The 20,270-nt window shown below is 41.0% G+C and overlaps 1 protein-coding gene across 1 annotated transcript in view; it reads left to right on the top strand.

The window, feature by feature from the left end:
• Positions 1–20,270, top strand: part of col4a2 (collagen type IV alpha 2 chain) — a 142,850-nt gene that overhangs the window by 102,191 nt on the left and 20,389 nt on the right. The window contains exons 23-35 of the mRNA XM_062957331.1: positions 1,079–1,151; positions 1,260–1,366; positions 1,853–2,054; positions 3,627–3,695; positions 4,206–4,268; positions 7,751–7,858; positions 9,007–9,228; positions 10,572–10,733; positions 12,582–12,752; positions 13,730–13,873; positions 16,983–17,108; positions 17,506–17,687; positions 18,936–18,999. Coding sequence (XP_062813401.1) covers positions 1,079–1,151; positions 1,260–1,366; positions 1,853–2,054; positions 3,627–3,695; positions 4,206–4,268; positions 7,751–7,858; positions 9,007–9,228; positions 10,572–10,733; positions 12,582–12,752; positions 13,730–13,873; positions 16,983–17,108; positions 17,506–17,687; positions 18,936–18,999 — 1,693 coding nt within the window. The remainder of the gene's footprint in view (positions 1–1,078; positions 1,152–1,259; positions 1,367–1,852; positions 2,055–3,626; positions 3,696–4,205; positions 4,269–7,750; positions 7,859–9,006; positions 9,229–10,571; positions 10,734–12,581; positions 12,753–13,729; positions 13,874–16,982; positions 17,109–17,505; positions 17,688–18,935; positions 19,000–20,270) is intronic.

The following is a 20,270-nucleotide window of genomic DNA, read 5'->3' as shown; positions in this document are numbered from 1 at the left end:
TGCTGCCCTGCAGACTAGGACACGGAACAATGGCTTTAAACTTCAGGAAAGGAGATTCCACCTGAACATCAGGAAGAACTTCCTCACAGTGAGGGCTGTTCGGCAGTGGAACTCTCTGCCCCAGACTGTGGTGGAGGCTCCTTCTTTGGAGGCTTTTAAACAGAGGCTGGATGACCATCTGTCAGGGGTGCTTTGAATGCGATTTCCTGCTTCTTGGCAGGGGGTTGGACTGGATGACCCATGAGGTCTCTTCCAACTCTATTATTCTATGATTCTATGATTCTATGTATCTGTTTATTGTATTCCAAAGGACAGACTTCCATATCTACATCTTTCACCCTAAAACACAGAAAAAGACATTATAGGCTATGTTTACTCATATTATATCTATTTTAGCAAGAAAGTGGGAATGAAGAAAAGCAACCTCCACCTGAAGAAGCAGACAATCTCAGCTCTAAAAGTCAGAGCAATAACAACAAAGCCAATTTCTCTTTAACACGGGAAATGGTGCACTTGCTTCTAAAATTTCCTGGGCAGCTCCTCAAGAATGTCTCATTTCTGATACACTTAGAAGGTGGAGTGTGGTATCTGTAAAAATAATTAGAATGAACATATGTAATGCAAAAATTTATCTATAGTTATTATTTACATGTTACTAATACCTAGGACATGAGGGACATGAGAGAAGCCTCCCACAGGATGGTAAAACATCTGGGTGTCTCCTGGGCAATGTCCTTGCAGACGGCCAATTTTCTCACACCAGAAATGACTTGCAGTTTCTCAAGTGGCTCCTGACACGAAAAAAATACCTAGGAGATACTTTAACTTCCTGTAATCCCATGATAGCAACTGGCTATTTGAGGGGAAAGATGCAGTGAATAACCTGTCACGCAAAATCCTTTTTCTGCCCTCAATATTCAAATTACTTTTGCACTATTAGGAAAAAAAATGTGGACTCATCTATCTTAACAAATTTGTATGCATTATGGACTTCTCCTGAAAGATGAAATGCAAGGTATTGCTTGCATTTTTATCTTAATAAGATTATTAATTAGATTGTATTAATCTTAACCTACAGGGATCTCCCGGTGTACCTGGACCCACTGGACGACAAGGGCATAAAGGAGATGCTCAATACATTACAACAAAAGGTTTAGTGAGAAATCTTGTTTTTCTTTTTGAGAAAAAAAGAATAAATGATATGAATTTAGTAGTGTGTTTATTCACTATAGTTGTGTCTCATTGAGAGCATTTTTCAGGTGCCAAAGGAGAACAAGGAAGTGCAGGAGTTCCTGGACTGAGAGGAAAAGATGGTTCACCAGGCAAAGATGGGAAAGATGGCTTGCCAGGATATCCTGGCCTCCGAGTACGTATCCACTGCAGCTTCTCTACATTGGCATAGTGCATGAAAGAACCAGCATACTAATGAGTCTGATATGGGTCTCTGCTTCCCTTTCTCACTGGAGTCAGGTGAAGTGCTAAATTTTAAGATGAGGGCCAGTAATATGAAATTGAACCCTGAGAAGAAAGAGAGATGATGGGGAGGCAGTTCTTGGACAACTCAAAAACTAGTTTGATTTTTTAAGTCCAAAAATATGTTTTCAGGTGATAAGCAAGAGACATTTATATTGATTTTAATTTCAATTACATGTATATTTATTATATATTCCCCAAACAGGAAGTTCTTTCAATATGCTAGTTGTAATTAAATGGTCCACATGCTGCTGAATTCATTTTTGAAATTGCTGATATAGAGCTGCATTGAGACTGCTGAGGAAGGCAGGAAAGGGACATAAAAGCTAAACCCAACTAATGGTGCTAAGTGAGGTGTGGTGTTTTTCTTCCCTGTCAGGGTGATGGGATCAGAGGCGAACCAGGTGATGCGGGTGAACCAGGCCCACGTGGTCCTAAGGGTTTTCCAGGTGAAGATGGCTTGCCTGGTATTGGCTTGGTGGGTCCAAAAGGATACCGTGGCCCTACAGGTGATCCTGGGATATATGGAAACCCTGGATTTCCAGGACCTTCAGGTCCTCCTGGTGCTCCTGCTGAAATAGGTATGTGTTGTGGTGGAATGAAAATCATGTGTAATTCACGTTTGGCCAGTCCACACACTGTCTTGCCAGAGAATATATGCCATGCAAATGATCAGTGAAGAACAAGAAATTTACCCTTCAAAATGCAGAGCAACATATATGAACAGTTGCATTGATTCACACAATGTCATTTGAGAGAGATTCAAATAGTCCTTAGATGTCCATGTAAATGATCTTCTTCCAGCAGCCCAGAAGCAAACCTCCCTTGGTAGGCTCCTGCACAGAAAACCTACATGTAACTGTTGCCAAAACTCCCAGGCTCAGATAGCTCCCTGGGTATATCCCAAACAATCAGCTTCATGCTTTGCATTTTCAGTTAACACACTCACCAACTGATTTTACATGCTCCAACATGTGTCAGCTCTCCAATCATTTTCAGTCACATGTGTGATTTGGGAGAAGCATAATGGTTTCCAGCATATAAGGATTGCCATAGTAATGTGACCAGCTATAAAATGGATGTCACACAGCCAAGGCCATCCACAAAATAGCAAGGAGGTAAAGTCAGGTCCAGTAAATCCCTCCTTCCCACTGAGCTATCACTCTGGTCCTTCTGCTATTCCCAACCCCTTCCACCATAGTTTTTTTTTCTTTCAGCAAAAAAATGGATGACTAGCTGGTTTTTGGAAACTGTGGGCACCTCCTCCACTGGAATGCATGCCTAGCAGGATGAGGGGATGAGAAGGTCATGGCAGTTTTCCTCCTCCCCCAGCAATCTCACTACAGTGCCAGCCCGGCAAGGCAGTTCCTGCCATTGCTCTCTTTTTCACCTCTACTTCCTCCAATATTCCTGGAGAGACCTATAGTGCTGAGAGGGCCCTTTCTGTGGGTCCCATGTAACCCCTTGATTGCCCACTGGGCACACTGCTATAATCATTAACAGTTGCTGAGTCACATGTAAGCATTCAAACTGCCAAAGGGAGCTTTACTTTAAGATTGCTGTGCGGGTACTCTCATTGCCACATGACATATTACATTAAAACATATGACACTAAAGCCCAGAGGTTTACTGAGTCTCTTGCTTTCCAACAAGTGCTGGCCTACATGTTCAAAACCTGGCAGAGCTTACTCCTTCTTTTGTATGTTATACCATAAACTACTTGGTCAAAAAAAGAAGATTGTATAGAAAGGGCCAATGTTGTTGACTATTTATAATGTTGTATGGGCAACATTGAATCTCCCATTATCCTGACTGCACTGGCTAGAGATGCTGGTATTTACAATTTAGTAGCATGTAAAGGGCCGTTCTTGCCAATCCCGGCCTTGCAAATCCAGCTTCCCCTGTAAATTACTTTAAAGAGATGGTAGCTACATAGATTCCCCACTGACATCTAATGATACTAATGTAACATAACTCCCATTTGTGTAATTTCTACATTTTCGATGCTTAGGGGCTGTAGCACGTGGCTGCAGATCCACTGCACAAATAGATTATGGAATCATTTTATCCATAGAGTGGATGTTTTGAATGTTATAGTCACAGCGTCTGGTCATTTGACAAATACAGATTTTGCTATTGTTGTTTTGTTGTAGACTGTGGACAACAAGCACAAGTTTTTATCATAGATCCCAGAGGCAATCAAACCGAACCCATTCAATCAGGTAAATTCAATAAAATCATTTGAAAATGTGTATTGCATACAAGCTTTTTAAAATGCTAGTGCTTTTGAATGGTTTATATGGAAAGCACAGATAATACCTGGATCTATGTTGAAAAGGTTTTTTTAATGATAGATCAAAATCTGGTTTAATTAAATATACTATGGAATAGAACTAGAACTCCTGGAAATTCCAACATCGAGCATTAGGCAGCTTAGGCAGTACTTCAAAAAGCACACTTATGAGTTGCCCATGTTCCTTAGTTTAGAACCGATAGTAAGACCAGATGTCTCAGTATCCCTTTCTTTTTCTTTCCCGTTTCTGTGATTCTGTGATCCCTTTGACCACAAACCTTGTTTTCTCTCCTTGTATGAACATTTCAGTCAATTAATTGTTGCTGAGACAAAAGATGCAGAAACATCACTTTTGGCTCATGAAGGCTGGTGCATTTGTTAGGCTTCAGTGGACCACAGAACACTTTTGTTGTTTCAGTCAGTGTTGTTTATCTCTTAGGGACTGGCTGTGTTCAAGCTCCAAAAGGATTTTCAGGACGTCCAGGTCTTCCAGGACCCAGAGGTAAATGTATAATATTGTCATCAGTATCTTCATCTTCATCACAGCTCCCTTCTTCACTGCAAGATAATCCAGGTTATCAAAGCAGAAAATTCACATTATCTCCTTTGAACTGGATTATCTTCGTCTACACTGCCATATAATCCATTTCAAAGCAAATAATGTGGATTTTATACAGCTGTGTCAAAGGGGCCACAATGTAACCATAAAAATATAAGGGGATCTGTTTCTTAAACCCCTTTTACAATGTCATATAATCCATATTACCAAAGCAGATAATCCACATTATCTGCTTTGAACTGGTTTATATGAGTCTACACTGCCATGTAATCCACTTCAAAGCAGATAATCTGGGTTTTATGTGTCAGTGTAGAAGAGGCCTTACAGTAACCATTTAATCCTATTCACTCATTTCTGTAATTCAGAGAACCTTTCATGGCTACTCCTCGATAGCTGGTACAGAGGAAAATTCTGGGCATGTGCAACTACAATATTTCCTACAATCACATGATTTAGGATTACCTTCAAGATCAATTGGCCAGTAATTTGATAGTACCACCAGTACATGATTTGATCCACCTGCCTGTCACAGAAAGATCCTCTAAATCATTTGAAAACAGTGAAATGGATTACAACGTAAAACACGTTGTTGTTGAGAACAAGCTTGCTGTTATTCTAGAATTAAAAAAAATATAAATAATATTGACTGTCGATATCTTTATTTTAAAAAATTAGAAAACAACTTGAAAAATATTTACATAATTAAAATACTGTCTGTATATGTCAATTTCGTAGAAACGATGTCACTTACTACATGTAGACATTTCTGTTCAGGTTGTATGTGCGCGTGCATGTGTGAGTGCATTTATTTCATGGAATTTTATACCGTTTTTCAAGATAAAGTATCCTGCCAAGGCAATATACACTCTTATATCTGTCCCACCCTACTCATGGCAGATCCATGCAGTATTCTGTTACATGAGGATAGCTCATTACTTTTTAGCATTGAATTAGCATTCTGCATTGTCCTTTTATCACCTGTAAACAGGGCCGGCCCTAGGTAATTTTCAAGTGTAAGCAAACAGTATTCCCCCCCCCCCCGCCCCCCAAATGCAGTGAGAGTGGCCAAGGAGATAAATAGCAAAGATAATAGACTTCTTGTTGAAGAATAATCACTCAATTTGTTGTATCCAGACCAAATAATAGAGTTGGAAGATATAGAAATGTGTATTAATGAAATAAAAATAAATCTCTTGTTTGCATTTGTGCGTCTTGTACCGCTAATCTGTATTGTGTAATGTTTCATGTCTTTTAAATTTGTTTTAATGATTCCTTTGTAGGTTTAATTCGATTTAAATGCTTATAGTCTGCTTTGGAATATTTTAAGAGGGAAAAAGTGGTATACAGTATACATTAATAGTAGTTTCAAAAAAATAAAATATAGTATCCTAACAATAATGTTAATACTATAATCAATATAGCACAACTGGTTTTTAACAGCATTTTCTAAATTGTTGCTATTTTATTGCTTATGGTCTGCCTTGGAGAATGTTTATAGGGGAAAGAGGGATATACAGTATAAATAAATATAAGTAAAAGGTAAAGGTTTTCCCCTGATATTAAGTTTAGTCGTGTCCGACTCTGGGGGTTGGTGCTCATCTCCATTTCTAAGCTGAAGAGCCAGCATTGTCTATAGACATCTCCAAGATCATGTGGCTGCCATGACTGCATGGATCACTGTTACCTTCCTGCCAGAGTGGTATCTATTGATCTTCTCACATTTGCATGTATTCAAACTGCTAGGAAACCCGAGAGGTTTCCTAAGGAGTCATAGGATTCTAGAGTGGGAGAAAACCCCACTCTAAGATCCGCACAGTCAACAGGTGGCCATCCGGCTTTTGCTTTAAAGCAGGCATGGGCAAACTTCGTCCCTCCAGGTGTTTTAGACTTCAACTCCCACAATTCCTAACAGCCAGTAAGCTGTTTGAAATTGTGGGAGTTGAAGTCCAAAACACCTGGAGGGATGAAGTTTGCCCATGCCTGCTTTAAAGCCTGCAGAGAAGAAAGCCCCACCATCAACTTGGCCCAATGTAGTTTGCCCCTTCTCTCCCTCAAGTCTGAAAGAAGTACCTTCGCAGCTCCTAAGGCTCGCCTTGACTGCTCAGACTCCCTGTAGGCGAAGAACACGGAGGCAAAGAGTGGCAGCCGAGTGACAAGGGCTGCGCAGGAGGCAAGAGGCGGGGTGTGAAGGCAGCACCAAAGAGGCCCGGAGGGGGAGGGAGGGAGAGAGAGAGAGGGAGAAGCTGCCCTCTTTCCCACGTGGAGATGCCCCCCTATTGCTGGGAGCCTTGCAGAAGGGTTTTTCCGGCCCCGTTGCCCGCTTTTCTTCATGCATATTCCCTCTTGCTAAATATCCACCTAAAAACCCCATGACATTAAACAGAAACAGAGGGCTGGAGCTTTCCTGAACTCTGGAGTTTTTGTTCTTTTTTGAAGAAATGGAGCAGTTATGCAAGGCTGCATTATAGAATTAACAACAAAGGCTTTCATAGCTAGAATCAAGGGGTTGCTGTGAGTTATTCAGGCTGTATGGCTATGTTCCAGAAGCATTCTTTCCCAACATTTTGCCTACATCTATAGCAGGCAACCTTAGAGGTTGTGAGGTCTGTTGGAAACTAGACAGGTGGGATTTATATATCTGTGGAATGCCCAGAGTGGTGGAAAGAACTCTTTTCTGCTTGAGGCAATTGACCAGCTTGATTAACATTAAATAGCCTTGCAGCTTCAAAGCCTGGCTGCATCCTGCCTGGGGCATAATTGTTGGGAGGTGTTAGCTGGCCCTGATTGTTTCATGTCTGGAATTCCTCTGTTTTCTTAGTGTTGTTCTTTATTTACTGTCCTGATTTTAGAGGGTTTTTTTAACACTGATAGCCAGATTTTGTTCATTTTCATGGTTATTATTTCCACTAACTCCCACAATTCCTAATGTTGCAATTGGCCACCTTGATTAGCATTGATTAGCCTTGCAAGAGCACTCAGCGGGGAAGGGAATGGGGTGGAGCCACCTGAATGACGGACAGCCAGGGGGTGCCCATCATTCAGGCAGCTCCCCCTTCCCTTCTAGGCACCTTAATGGTGCCCATAGCAGATTTGGCGTCACCCGCAATTGCTTACTTTACATATAGCTTCAGGCGCCCCTGCCTGTAAATTCCCTAAGGCAGAGATAGACACCCTGTGCTCTCCAGATGTTTTGGACTATAGCTACCTCCAGCAGTTGGCCATTCAGACCAAGGCTTGGGGATGGGGGTTTGTAGTATGGAAGACAATACAATTCTCATCCCTGAGGTTTGAGATTTTACTCATTTATATGCAGCTAGAAATCTGTGCTTTAATAAATAAGCTCACATTTTCTTAGAATGTGAAGACAACCAGACTGGTGCATATTTTTCCTTCATTTGTGTCTTATATCATCTTCAAAAATGTAGGTGCAAAAGGTGTAAAAGGATTTCCAGGAGAATTTGGCCTGCCGGGATCAAAAGGATTTCTAGGCCTTCAAGGGGATCAAGGTCCTGAAGGAATATCTGGCCCGCCAGGTACAGTAAAAACCCAGTACATGCTATTAAGAACACACTATTGCAATGTACAGTTTATTTGTTTATTACTTCCTGGTGCACAATGCAATGCATTGGAAATGTTGCAAAATAGTCTAATATCTGTAGCCATTGATTCATTGTATTTTTGGAAGTAATGTGAAAGTAGCCTATGGTTCTGATATAGTGATGCTTAAAGAAAAAGGCCTTCACAGCACACAAGGCTCTCTTATAATATACATAGTTGGTGTTATCAGCCCTAATTCTTTGGTTGGAATTATTTGCTATCACCACCATACAGGTGATCTCTTAGTCTTTTGCCCTTGAAGTTTTTTCTATATAAAATGCATATCTGAAAAAGTGGACTGTGCCTCTCCAAGTAATGTATATACTCTTATAAGTTGATAATCAACACAAAAAACCTGGTTGATTTATCCACTGGTCAATGCAAGTACTGTACCTTACCTCTTATTTAAAAAAGGAGCTACCCTTATGTCTAAGTAGAGTGGCAAAATGTGAGAGCTTCATCTGTTCCCAGAGAACCTGAAAGAAGCACCAATTCTTTCTGCCACAGTGTCACTTCTGACTTTTTGTTTTTGTTCTTTTCCAACCCTCACTTTTCTTATGATTTCCATTTTGATGGCCAAATTTATAGACCTATGTTTTTGTTTTCTGTTAACATGATGGGGATAATTAGTCAGTCAGACTTATCTACTTTTTCCTTTTCTCTCTGTCTTGGTGTTAACACAGTAAGGATTCTGGGAGCATCTTCTGTTTATCCTGTGTTTTATAGGCAGGCCCACACAACTAGAGTAGCATTGGCCCAAGTTGCATTTTGTACAGCAGAATTTTGTTGCATTTTGTACAGCAGAATCACTGCCGCCAAACAATTTTGAATCTCCAGTTCTCTAGTCCTTCTGCAGGATCCTTTTAATGCCAATGCTACTAAAGTAGATAGAGAACAAGAAGGAAAATGGTGCTGGGATGACTTTTTTGGTCAGAGATGTTGTTAACTAAAGACATGCCTGTACTACTAAAATTTGGCTCAATTTTCCTATTGGAATCAGTGTGACTGTGCAGAGGTGGCAGTGCTCATGATCTGCATCGCTCTGTCTAACTTGATCTTACCTTGGGCATTTTCTTGCATTAAGGATTTACTGGACCCCGAGGAAACAGAGGTGCACCTGGGTTGCCAGGGGAGCAGGGTCGTCCGGGCAGTCTTGGCCTCCAAGGTTTCCCAGGGCCCGCTGGGGCCAAAGGAACTACGGGTGATAGACTAGGAGCATCAGCAGGCTCTCCAGGGGATGCTGGACCACCTGGATTCTCAGGACTGGAAGGCCAGCGAGGAGACAAAGGCCAACCCGGGTTGAGAGGTAACTCTTATTTGGGGTGGTGTAAAGTTTTTTCCATATCTGTGCCAATAATTCCATCACATATACATATACATATATATATATTGTCTGGAAACAAAAGTACTTTCATCTTTGCTCTTAGAATCCAAAAAGATATGTGACCAAGCTTCAAAGATGAAATAGGAGTAACTTTTCTGGAAAATTGCTCATAGCATTTTGCAGGAGAAGGACACCACAACTGACTGATGCTGTATCTGCACTGTAGTTTGACCTCATTTTAACTGCCATGCCTCAATGCTATGAAATAGTTGGAGCTGAGTCTAATGAGGCACCAGCACTCTGGCAGAAAAGGCTAGAGATTCTCATCGCAACTCCCAAGATTTAATCACAACTCCTAAGATTCCATAGCATTGAGCCATGATGGTTAAAGTTGTGACAAATTGCATTGATTCTACAGTGTAGATCCTCCCTAAACCACCACTTCAGAGACCTTTTCTCAAGGCAGCAACTGAGTTGAGTCTTTTGATCCCCCTGAGGGTTGATTACATCTCACCTATTCTGACAGGTGGAGGAGGAGGTGGCATAAGCAGCGGTAGCTCAAGCGAGAGCTGTTTAGGGCTTAACACACATTTGGAGGGGACACCCCACCTTGAACTGGCTTCAAACTGGTTTACAGTGTCTGTGCAGAACCACTTTGAGTTATAGCCAACAGGAGTTCTATGGCTGTTCTGGAAAAAAAATTAACAATAGATCAATGGCTTTGTCAGTCTTGAATTCATCTGCTACTATTAGCATTACACTGCAGATATATAATATATAAGCTGAGGTTAAGAAAATACATCTCAAAAAGTTCCCATATCAATAGGTTTTCTTGAACTGACAAAAATCCAACTTTTTTGTGTGATCAGATAATACACTAAAGATTATTAAAGGTCTTCAGCATTTAAATGATGGAGTGGAAAGATATGCCACAAATGTGATATTTTAACATGTAATATGTGTTTAATGTGTTTTTAATAGTTTAAATGTATTCCTTTAAAATAATGCTTGAATTGGTATCTAATACTTTTTAACCTTTCTACCACCTGTTTGGCTGTTTTGTTTTAACCTATGCTATAAGCCACTTTAAGTTCCATTGTGGAGAAATATTGCCAAGAAAACTCCATGAGAAGGGTCGCCTTAGAGTTGCAGTAAGTCAGAAATAACTTGACGGTATACAACAAATGCAGTGGGACAAGACAGTCAAGTCCTACTGATTTCAGTGGAAACACAAGTTGACTAGCTTAATTTGGACATAACCTTTATGTTCAGATGCAGAACACATATTGTTGTTAATGATTTATTACATGTATATCTGTTATTAGGGAGTGATGGTTTTCCCGGGCCCCGTGGAGCCAAAGGCTATCGTGGACCTTCAGGGCCAGTTGGCTCAACTGGTGTGCCAGGACCACCAGGATCATTTGGGTTCCCTGGAATGCCAGGCCAGCAAGGACTCATGGGAAGAATGGGACCACCAGGATTTGTAGGTGAGATTCCAGACAAGGTGAAATTCCAAACAATAGATGCTCAACTTGTATTAAGAATGGTTCAGCACTGCTTTCTTTCCAGGGGCCACATAGTGATAGAGCCATGTGCTGGTGGCAAGCAGAACCTGGTTTCATCCTCTCTTTCTCCCTCCTAGCCTTTCTCCCAGGAACTCTCGTGTACAGACAGACACCTATTCATAGCTTGCACACATTTCCTATCACCCTCTTCTTACCAACACTCACATTCTTACATTGTTCCTCTCCTCTCTCAGCACTTGGAGAAGCCATTGCCTCCGAAATCTCTCCTCACTGCCCAGCTTATTGGGAGTGTACAGATCAGCATTCTCCTAAATTATTTCTTGCACCAGTTTGTTGGGGAGTAAAGAGGGGAGGTGATGGAATCACAGTGAATGTTTGAAAGAAATTGTGTGTGGCTTTGTGTGTTTCCTCCCTTTTTCCTCATTGCCTGGGCCATTTGGTACTAGGAAGTGTCAAACACTATGCTAATTGTTCTGCTTCTCAGCTTATCATGGGCTGAGCATTTGGGGAATGCGAGGGGCCTAGAAACAGATGAAAATATAACACAGGTTGAGTTCTTATAATTGACTGCAAAAGAAAGTTGTTTGGATATAAAAATGGACCATTTTCCAAGGAAAAACCTCACTTTGTTAATTCAATGTAATATTTTAGTTTAGAAATATTACATGGTGAGTTCCCATTAGCTGGTTCTTCAATGAGCAGTTGCTCTTTTTATTTATTGAGTCAGTCCCCTCAAACCCCTCCAATAGGTTGAGTTAGTCATGCAGGTTCTGTTTGCCAAGTTCAGTCCAGGTACATCATTGGTGGAGGTCACAGTTTCTCTGGTTGTGGGTGAACTACAACACCCAGAAAGGAAGGTCAGTTTCCCCCAAACCCCTCTAGTAATCAAATGTCAGCGTATCATGTATGTGTGCCAAGTTTGGTCCAGATCAATCATTGTTTGGGTTCATAGTGCACTCTGGATGTAGGTGAAATACAACTCCTATATATCCGTCCAAAGACCTCCAGTATTTTTTGTTGGTCATTGTCCTGTTTTGTCTTTCGGAACAGCCTTAAAACATTCTGGTAAGTAAATGAAAACTGCTTTACTTCAGCAAAACATAAAGTACAGCACACTCAGTGGAATAATGCAAAAGGAAGCAAGGAAGTCTTAGGGTAAACACAGTTCTTAGTCTCTGTTAAAGTCCCAAATCAAATAGCAGTCTTACTTCAGACAAAGAAACAACAATAAATCCTTAGGAGCAGTTTTCCAGATGCAGACTTGAAGCAGGCACAAGGGGAGTGAAGAGTCAGTTTGTTACCAGCAAGAGCTGGCTGCACCTGCTTCTGCTTTATAGCCCTGAGTCCCCTCACAGCTGCTAGGGCAGTTCCTAATTACTCAGCTGCATTTCTGGCAGCTATTCTACACCAATGGAGAGAGTAAGAAACACTGGGATGTCTGTGGTGGAGGAAAAACAAAAAATCTAGGATGAAATTGTCTCTGTATGAAAGCCTTCACTTGGGTGATGGGCAGTCTGGTGTTTGTGGAGGACATTGCTAGGGCTCTTGGACATGCTCATGACACTCACTATAATCTGCAATGTCTTTAGAGGGAGGCCCAATGGTGGCTCCTAAACTGTGGGTGTTATAGCTGTTTGTGGAGGCAGAAGCTTGTCTGTGTAAGTGGACACCCCTGCCACATACGCACATAGATATTTTCTCTTTTATTATATGTATAGATTTACTCATGTTTTGTGCTATGATAGCATTCCAAAATCTCCATTATCATCCAGTATATATTCTGTTCCTTTGCCACGTTGTACTTTATAGGCTTACCAGGTGACAGAGGGGACCCAGGAGATCCAGGACAAGATGGTCCCATAGGCATGAAAGGTCTGCCGGGCAACAAAGGCGAAACAGGTTTATTTGGTGCTAAAGGCAGGATTGGTGATCCAGGTCTTCCTGGGTTAGATGGGATGCCTGGTCCACCTGGCCCCAAAGGTAATGACAAGAATAGCAGAAATGTTCCTGAACTCAAAGTGACATTAGAGTTTTTGGGTTTTTTATTTTTTAAAAGGTGGGGGAGAGACTGCTTTATGGCATATCTTAATCAATTGGCCCTAATCATAAATTGACAAATAATGCAATGAACTTGTTAGAAGTGGCCATCCATATGCTTCATGAGCTATTAATTATGCACCTTTGGCATACAGTAAAAATGAAAGGCTTCTGAAATATGATCTGTCTTATATTGTCATTCACAGTGATTCTGTCAAGGACTCTGCCCATTTTGACATTTCTAATTTGTTTGAAACTGTGCCCTCTTTGATGTGCAATGCAATACCAACCTTAGTATGCCCTTGCATGACTTTTTTTTTTAAAATCCTATTTATTTGCTCTATTTTTATCACAGTTTTCTCTTGATATAGTGAGTAATGGCAGCTAAAATAAATATAAAGCAATGATGACTAAAACAATATAAGTATATTAAAATATAAATATAAAAATTAAGAACCAAGACAGTTATATAATTAAAACCATTAAACATTAAAATACTAAAATGCATTAAAATCCCATAGCTATCCCCAAAATTCCAGTTTTATGGAATTTGTATCTGAAGGTGATCATACTCCAGCTTTGCGCAATAGATTTTCACTGCATACTTTAATCAAAAATGTATATCTCATTTTTAACATCTTTGCTTTTATTTATTATCATTGTGCCGTGATTTGCTTTCCCAACAGAACTGTTTTATGCTGATTTTATATTGGAAACCGCCCTGAGTCCCTTTCGGGAGAGAGGGCGGTATACAAATAAACTTTTTACTTTTTACTTAACAGAATATATCACTTTAATATTTTGTTGTCCTGTTTTTTATACTTATGATTCTGCCTATGCATCTTTAAATCTGACTCGCTTTAGCCTGAAAAACCAGGTAGATGGACTTTTGATTTCTCTTTGACCTTTTTCGTTGAAAGGTCCTAAAGGCTCATCTGGAATTGGCGGTTTCAAGGGGGCCATAGGCTTCAAAGGGTGGCCAGGATGGAAAGGAGCCCATGGAGAGATTGGTAACCCTGGATCACAGGGTGTCCCAGGCCTGCCGGGCGAACCAGGATGGAAAGGTATAATTTTCTCATTTTTGTCAGGTGTTTCTAGGGTACCTGGGATATGTTTGGATCCAGTTTTGAAACACTTTGAGAAAGAAAAGAAAAATGATGTCTCAAATTTAAACTTAATGCTCTCATACCCAAAATATATCAAAGTGTAGTACTAAGTATTATTGTGTGAAGTTGAATTCCATTTTATTAAATGTGAATAGGAATTAAGCTTTAATTTTGCTGCCTGGATGTCTAGAGGAAGAAGGCTTCTTGTCTAGTTAGCTACTATAATCATGAGGGTCCAAAGAAGCACTTCCGGGTGATTCATAATATCAAAATGCTCATTGCTGTTATTTAATTTTTCTTTTCTTTTTGTGGAGCAGAGATGTTTTTTTCTTCCAGCAACCCACAGCAACCATATACTGTATTTACCCAAATCCCACCTTTTTTGGCTGAGTTACCTTGCTAAAATTAGGGTGTGCACTAGATTCAAGTAATACGGTAATCTTAGTGCTGAGCCAAAGAAAAAGGGAAAGCAGAACCTGGAGCTTCTATTTGAGGGATGTAATCTCTCATTTAATGTCCATGTCTCAATGCTATGCAATGATGGGATTTGTACTATAGTTTGGTGAGGCATCTGCACTATTTGGCAAAGAAGGCTCATGGCCTAGTAAAACTACAGCTCCCATGACTCCATACCATAACCAAGGCAGTTAAAGTGGATTCAATCTAAAGCATACATGTGCCCCATGGTTTCTTTTCCATTGTTGAAAACTGGTGTTCCAGAGGAGGGCGACTAAAATGATTAAGGGTCTGGAGAACAAGCCCTATGAGGAGCGGCTTAAAGAGCTGGGCATGTTTAGCCTGCAGAAGAGAAGGCTGAGAGGAGACATGATAGCCATGTACAAATACGTGAAGGGAAGTCACAGGGAGGAGGGAGCAGGCTTGTTTGCTGCTGCCCTGCAGACTAGGACACGGAACAATGGCTTCAAACTACAGGAAAGGAGATTCCACCTGAACATCAGGAAGAACTTCCTCACAGTGAGGGCTGTTCGACAGTGGAACTCTCTCCCCCAGACTGTGGTGGAGGCTCCTTCTTTGGAGGCTTTTAAGCAGAGGCTGGATGGCCATCTGTCGGGGGTGCTTTGAATGCGATTTCCTGCTTCTTAGCAGGGGGTTGGACTGGATGGCCCATGGGGTCTCTTCCAACTTTACTATTCTATGATTCTATGAACACAATTGTTTTTAAAGAAGGATTTCTAAGCAGGCAGCAATTATAATGTGCATATTACAAAAAGTGCATCTTTTGCTGCTGTGAATTACATTACTCAGCAAATACTTTATTTAGTTTTAGGATTTTGAAAATTTACATGCACATTAGATTCGATGGCGTAGTAGACTCGGGTAAATATGGGTGGCTTTTTTATTATTGTTCTTCTGTATTTTAATTTACTATTTTGATTGCATTTTAGCTATTGAATTTATAAGCCACTGTTGATGCAGTACAGGAAGTAATAACAGCAATAGTAGTGTTAGGCCTCATGTATATTTAGCACTAAGCATAGCTCTATAAGGTAAGAGATTGATGGAGAGCAGCTGATCCAAAGTAACCCAATGAGTAACAGTAGAATGGGATCTAAACATGGTTTGCCCCACTTCCTGCTCAATGGTCACTAAATTATATTGGAAGGACATAGAACTGCTGATCACAGAGAAACTACAGAGATAATTTGACTTAAGAGTTTATTTTGTTCCGTGACTGAGCTCTTAACTCAAAGTGCTCTTATCTCAAAGCAAATTTCCCATTGAAATGCTGGTAATCCATTTCCCCCCGAACTCCTCATTTGTTTTTGTGACATGTTTTTAAATAAAATGTACTTTATAAATAACAAATAATATATAAATCCACATTCAGATGGAACAATAAAAAAGAAAGATCAACTTTAAAATGGTAGAAGCACAAAGTTGTGGCAAGGAAGCACATTTGAGACAACAAAATGTGTGTTGGCCAATGTAACAGCAAGGCAAAACCTTTACAATCACATGGAACAATAAAACAAGACAGATCAACTTTAAAATGGTAGAAGCACAAAGCTGTGTCACGGTAACACAATGCACAAAGTGAAGAGGCAGAAGCATCATTTTCTTCATACTGTGTGCATTCCAGCCTCCCTTCCTCTCTTGCTCTCTCTCTATCCCTCTTCATAAAACCAAACATACCAGGAATAAAAACCACACCAAATCAACTAACCCAAAGTTCCTCAGAGCAGACAAGAGCAAAGCAGGCAACAATCTCCCAAAGCAGACAAGAGGCATGGAGGCTGCTCCCTTGCAACCCTAAAGCCCTGTACTCTCATGTTAGGGCTCCCTCTGGTGTTAGCTCTTAACTCAAAATGCTGCTTGTATGTTTAAAGTGAAACCCGGGGCCAAACAATGGCTCTTAACTCAAAACACTTTTAAGTTGGGATGCTCATAAGTAGAGGTTCCACTGTATTGTTTAATAATAAAAGATGGTGAGAAGAAAGACATTCATGAGAAAGTAACCTGTTCTTGCTCTTCAGTTATCTCTTCTAAATGTATAGGTTAAATATTGAAAGATTACCTTAAAAACACAAACATTTTCTGAATATGTATGTGATATGCATTCAGTAACAAAACAGGACCCTGAATTTTGAGGTATAGGCCTCAATATGAAACAGTCTTGCGTGCATCATCCTTGACCGTTAATATTGACGGTTTTATGTGTTGTCGAAGGCTTTCATGGCCGGGATCACAGGGTTGTTGTATGTCTTTCGGGCTGTGTGGCCATGTTCCAGAAGCATTCTCTCCTGACGTTTCGCCCACATCTATGGCAGGCATCCTCAGAGGTTGTGAGGTATGGAGAAAACCATACCTCACAACCTCTGAGGATGCCTGCCATAGATGTGGGCGAAACGTCAGGAGAGAATGCTTCTGGAACATGGCCACACAGCCCGAAAGACATACAACAACCCATTGACGGTTTTATTTATTTCGTGTCAAAAGCATTGCATAATAATATTGATGGTATTGAGACAAATTTGAATTATTATTAAATATTTTTCTACTTTTAAGCACCTTGTGTCAGCTTTAATTGGAACTCTATTCTTAACAGGTGACCGTGGAAATCGTGGTCCGCCTGGAGCACCCGTTAAAATTGTACCTGGCATGCTGTTAGAAGTGAAAGGGGAAAAAGGAGATCAAGGTGAAAGTGGTGTCCCGGGGACCCCTGGATTCAAAGGTAAGGAGCTGCAATATAATCAGAATGAATGTGATATCACAAACTACTGTAATATTGTTTGGACCAATTTACCACTTTTTAATTCATAAAACAGTTTGTTCCACGTAACAGACAGTCTACAATATAAAAGCGCAATCCAGGGTGTAGGTAATGAAAATTACCCCAATACACCCCCAGTACAGAAGCAATACTTGAAATATGTATAGCCCTAAATCAGTGCAATATATTGTGGTTTTGTGGGTATTAATTTTTTTAAAGGATAGCTTAAAATTCCACTGTCCAGAAGAGGAAAGCAATCGTTGATTATACTCAGTCTATTACAAGGCAGAGTGTATTTTATGGAAGTTTAGTTATGAAGTAGGCTGCTCCTAAATCAACATTTTGAACTGTCTTGTAGGCAGTAAAGGCCTGCTGGGCTTCCATGGCCAGACTGGAACGCCGGGTTTCCCTGGAAGTCCAGGCTTTGAAAAAGGCCAGAAAGGAGACGTTGGGCTTAAAGGAGTGACCGGTGTCCCAGGACTTCCTGGCGCCCCAGGAATTCCTGGCATTTCTGGCTTCCCTGGAATCACAGGACGAAGGGTAAGCAAAATGCATGTGTGCATGCAAATAATTTCTTTTTTATCTTCAAGCTCTTTACTTCATTAGAGTTTGGTAAGCAAAAGCCAGAATCTCCAACACCACATTCTGTGAATCTACCCATAGCACACAGGGAGCCAATGCGGACAAGCTATATGCACGTAGAATCGTAGAATCATAGAATAGTAGAGTTGGAAGAGACCCCATGGGCCATCCAGTCCAACCCCCTGCCAAGAAGCAGGAAATCGCATTCAAAGCACCCCCGACAGATGGCCATCCAGCCTCTGTTTAAAAGTCTCCAAAGAAGGAGCCTCCACCACAGTCCAGGGGAGAGAGTTCCACTGTCGAACAGCTCTCACAGTGAGGAAGTTCTTCTTGATGTTCAGGTGGAATCTCCTTTCCTCTAGTTTGAAGCCATTGTTCCGTGTCCTAGTCTGCAGGGCAGCAGAAAACAAGCTTGCTCCCTCCTCCCTATGACTTCCCCTCACATATTTATACATAGCTATCATGTCTCCTCTCAGCCTTCTCTTCTGCAGGCTAAACATGCCCAGTTCTTTAAGCCTCTCCTCATAGGGCTTGTTCTCCAGACCTTTGATCATTTTAGTTGCCCTCCTCTGGACGCTTTCCAGCTTGTCAACATCTCCCTTCAACTGTGGTGCCCAGAATTGGACACAGTATTCCAGGTGTGGTCTGACCAAGGCAGAATAGAGGGGTAGCATGACTTCCCTGGATCTATACGCTATTCCCCTATTGATGCAGGCCAGAATCCCGTTGGCTTTTTTAGCAGCCGCATCACATTGCTGGCTCATGTTTAACTTGTTGTCCACAAGGACTCCAAGATCTTTTTCACATGTACTGCTGTCTAGCCAGGTGTCCCCCATTCTGTATCTTTGCATTCCATTTTTTCTGCCAAAGTGAAGTATCCTGCATTTGTCCCTGTTGAACTTCATTTTGTTAGTTTCGGCCCATCTCTCTAGTCTGTCAAGATCGTTTTGAATTCTGCTCCTTTCTTCTGGAGTGTTGGCTATCCCTCCCAGTTTGGTGTCGTCTGCAAACTTGATGATCGTGCCTTCTAACCCTTCGTTTATTTCTTTCTTCTGTCATTTTTAGTAACACAGACTGTTCTTGTTTGTCAGCACTCATTATGAAAAGGCAGATTTGGAGAGAGTTGGGGACAAATCCAGTGAGAATGAGAGGAAAGATGATATTCATACTGATTAATATCTTGATATCCATTTTCAAATGTGACAGGGAGAAAAGGGTTTTCCAGGGATTGGTGGTTTACCTGGTGAAAGTGGCCAGCCTGGGGATATCGGTGAGTTTATTTATATAATCTCCAAGCTTGTTTTTTTTTAAAGGGTAATAACATACTTGCAGTTGTGTGACCAAATACAGAATAAGCTAAATTCTTTAGTAGAATCTCCTAATTCTTGAGTCAGACTTCTCATATCTGTTTATTCTTTGTATATTCTTTTTGACTTTATCTGACACTCTTTTTATTGTAGAGGTTCTGTTGCAGATTAGGAAAGATATTAGGTGTCTCAAATTACTCCTCAAGGCAGAAAGCACAAAGGTAGGTTTAAAGCAGTGGTTCCCAACCTTTGGGCCTCCAGGTGTTTTGGACTTCAACTCCCAGCCAACTTACCAGCTGTTAGAAACTGGAAGCTGAAGTCCAAAACACCTGGAGGCCCAAAGGTTGGGAACCACTAGTTTAAAGAGAGCAGCTGCTTCCTCAGCCTTATGTGAGTAGTACTAATGTAGGATGGCAAATTGGACATAGTTTCATTCATTTTTACATCATATAAGATAAATGTCCTGTATGAGTAAATTGAGATTTTGTTAGTAGGATCCTAAAAACTGTGGTAAGCCTGTGAGACTCCTTATACTCTAGAGCAGGGTTTCTCAAGCTGTTCTCCTCCAAATGTTTTGGACTTCAGCTCCCACAATTCCTAACAGCTGGTAAACTGGCTGGGATTTCTGGGAGTTGGAAGTCCATACCACCTGGAGGAGCACAGTTTGAGAAACACTGCTCTAGAGAAACGCTTCGCACACACACACACACACTACATTCCAGATATCTCTTCTGGCATGAGTAAGAAGGGTCATCCCACATTCTTGCTACATTTGCAACCTCATCCCCACATTTGTAATATACACTTGTTCAAGATGATGCCATATATTTAGAGAAGTAACATACCTCACTTTTTAACAAGGGGAGCTCTTCCCTTAGGCCCCTTCCACACACTTGTATAAAAACCACATTGAACTGGATTATATGGCAATGTTCAAAGTGGATATTGTGGATTTTCTGCTTTGATAATCTGGGTTATATGGCTGTGTGGAAGGGCCCTTAGAGGGAAGGATCCTCGTCTTTCTGAGGAAGAAGTTCCAAAGCTTGGAAGATGCCACTGAGAAGACTCTGTGTTTCCCCACTAGAATTACATGTGAATGAGGGATGTTAACATGATTACCTTTCTGGAGGATGTTGCTTCTCTTACCAGCCCATTCTGGGAGGTTGGGAGCTCCTCCCCAGCAAAGGAGTCCAAGTCCATGCTAATCCTTCCTCTTTCTGAGCAGAGGGCAATC

The sequence above is a fragment of the Anolis carolinensis genome, chromosome 1 (assembly GCF_035594765.1).
Source record: "Anolis carolinensis isolate JA03-04 chromosome 1, rAnoCar3.1.pri, whole genome shotgun sequence".
NCBI lineage: Eukaryota > Metazoa > Chordata > Lepidosauria > Squamata > Dactyloidae > Anolis > Anolis carolinensis.
Note: the sequence above shows the minus strand (reverse complement) of the source record. Positions and strands in the feature narration are given on the sequence as shown.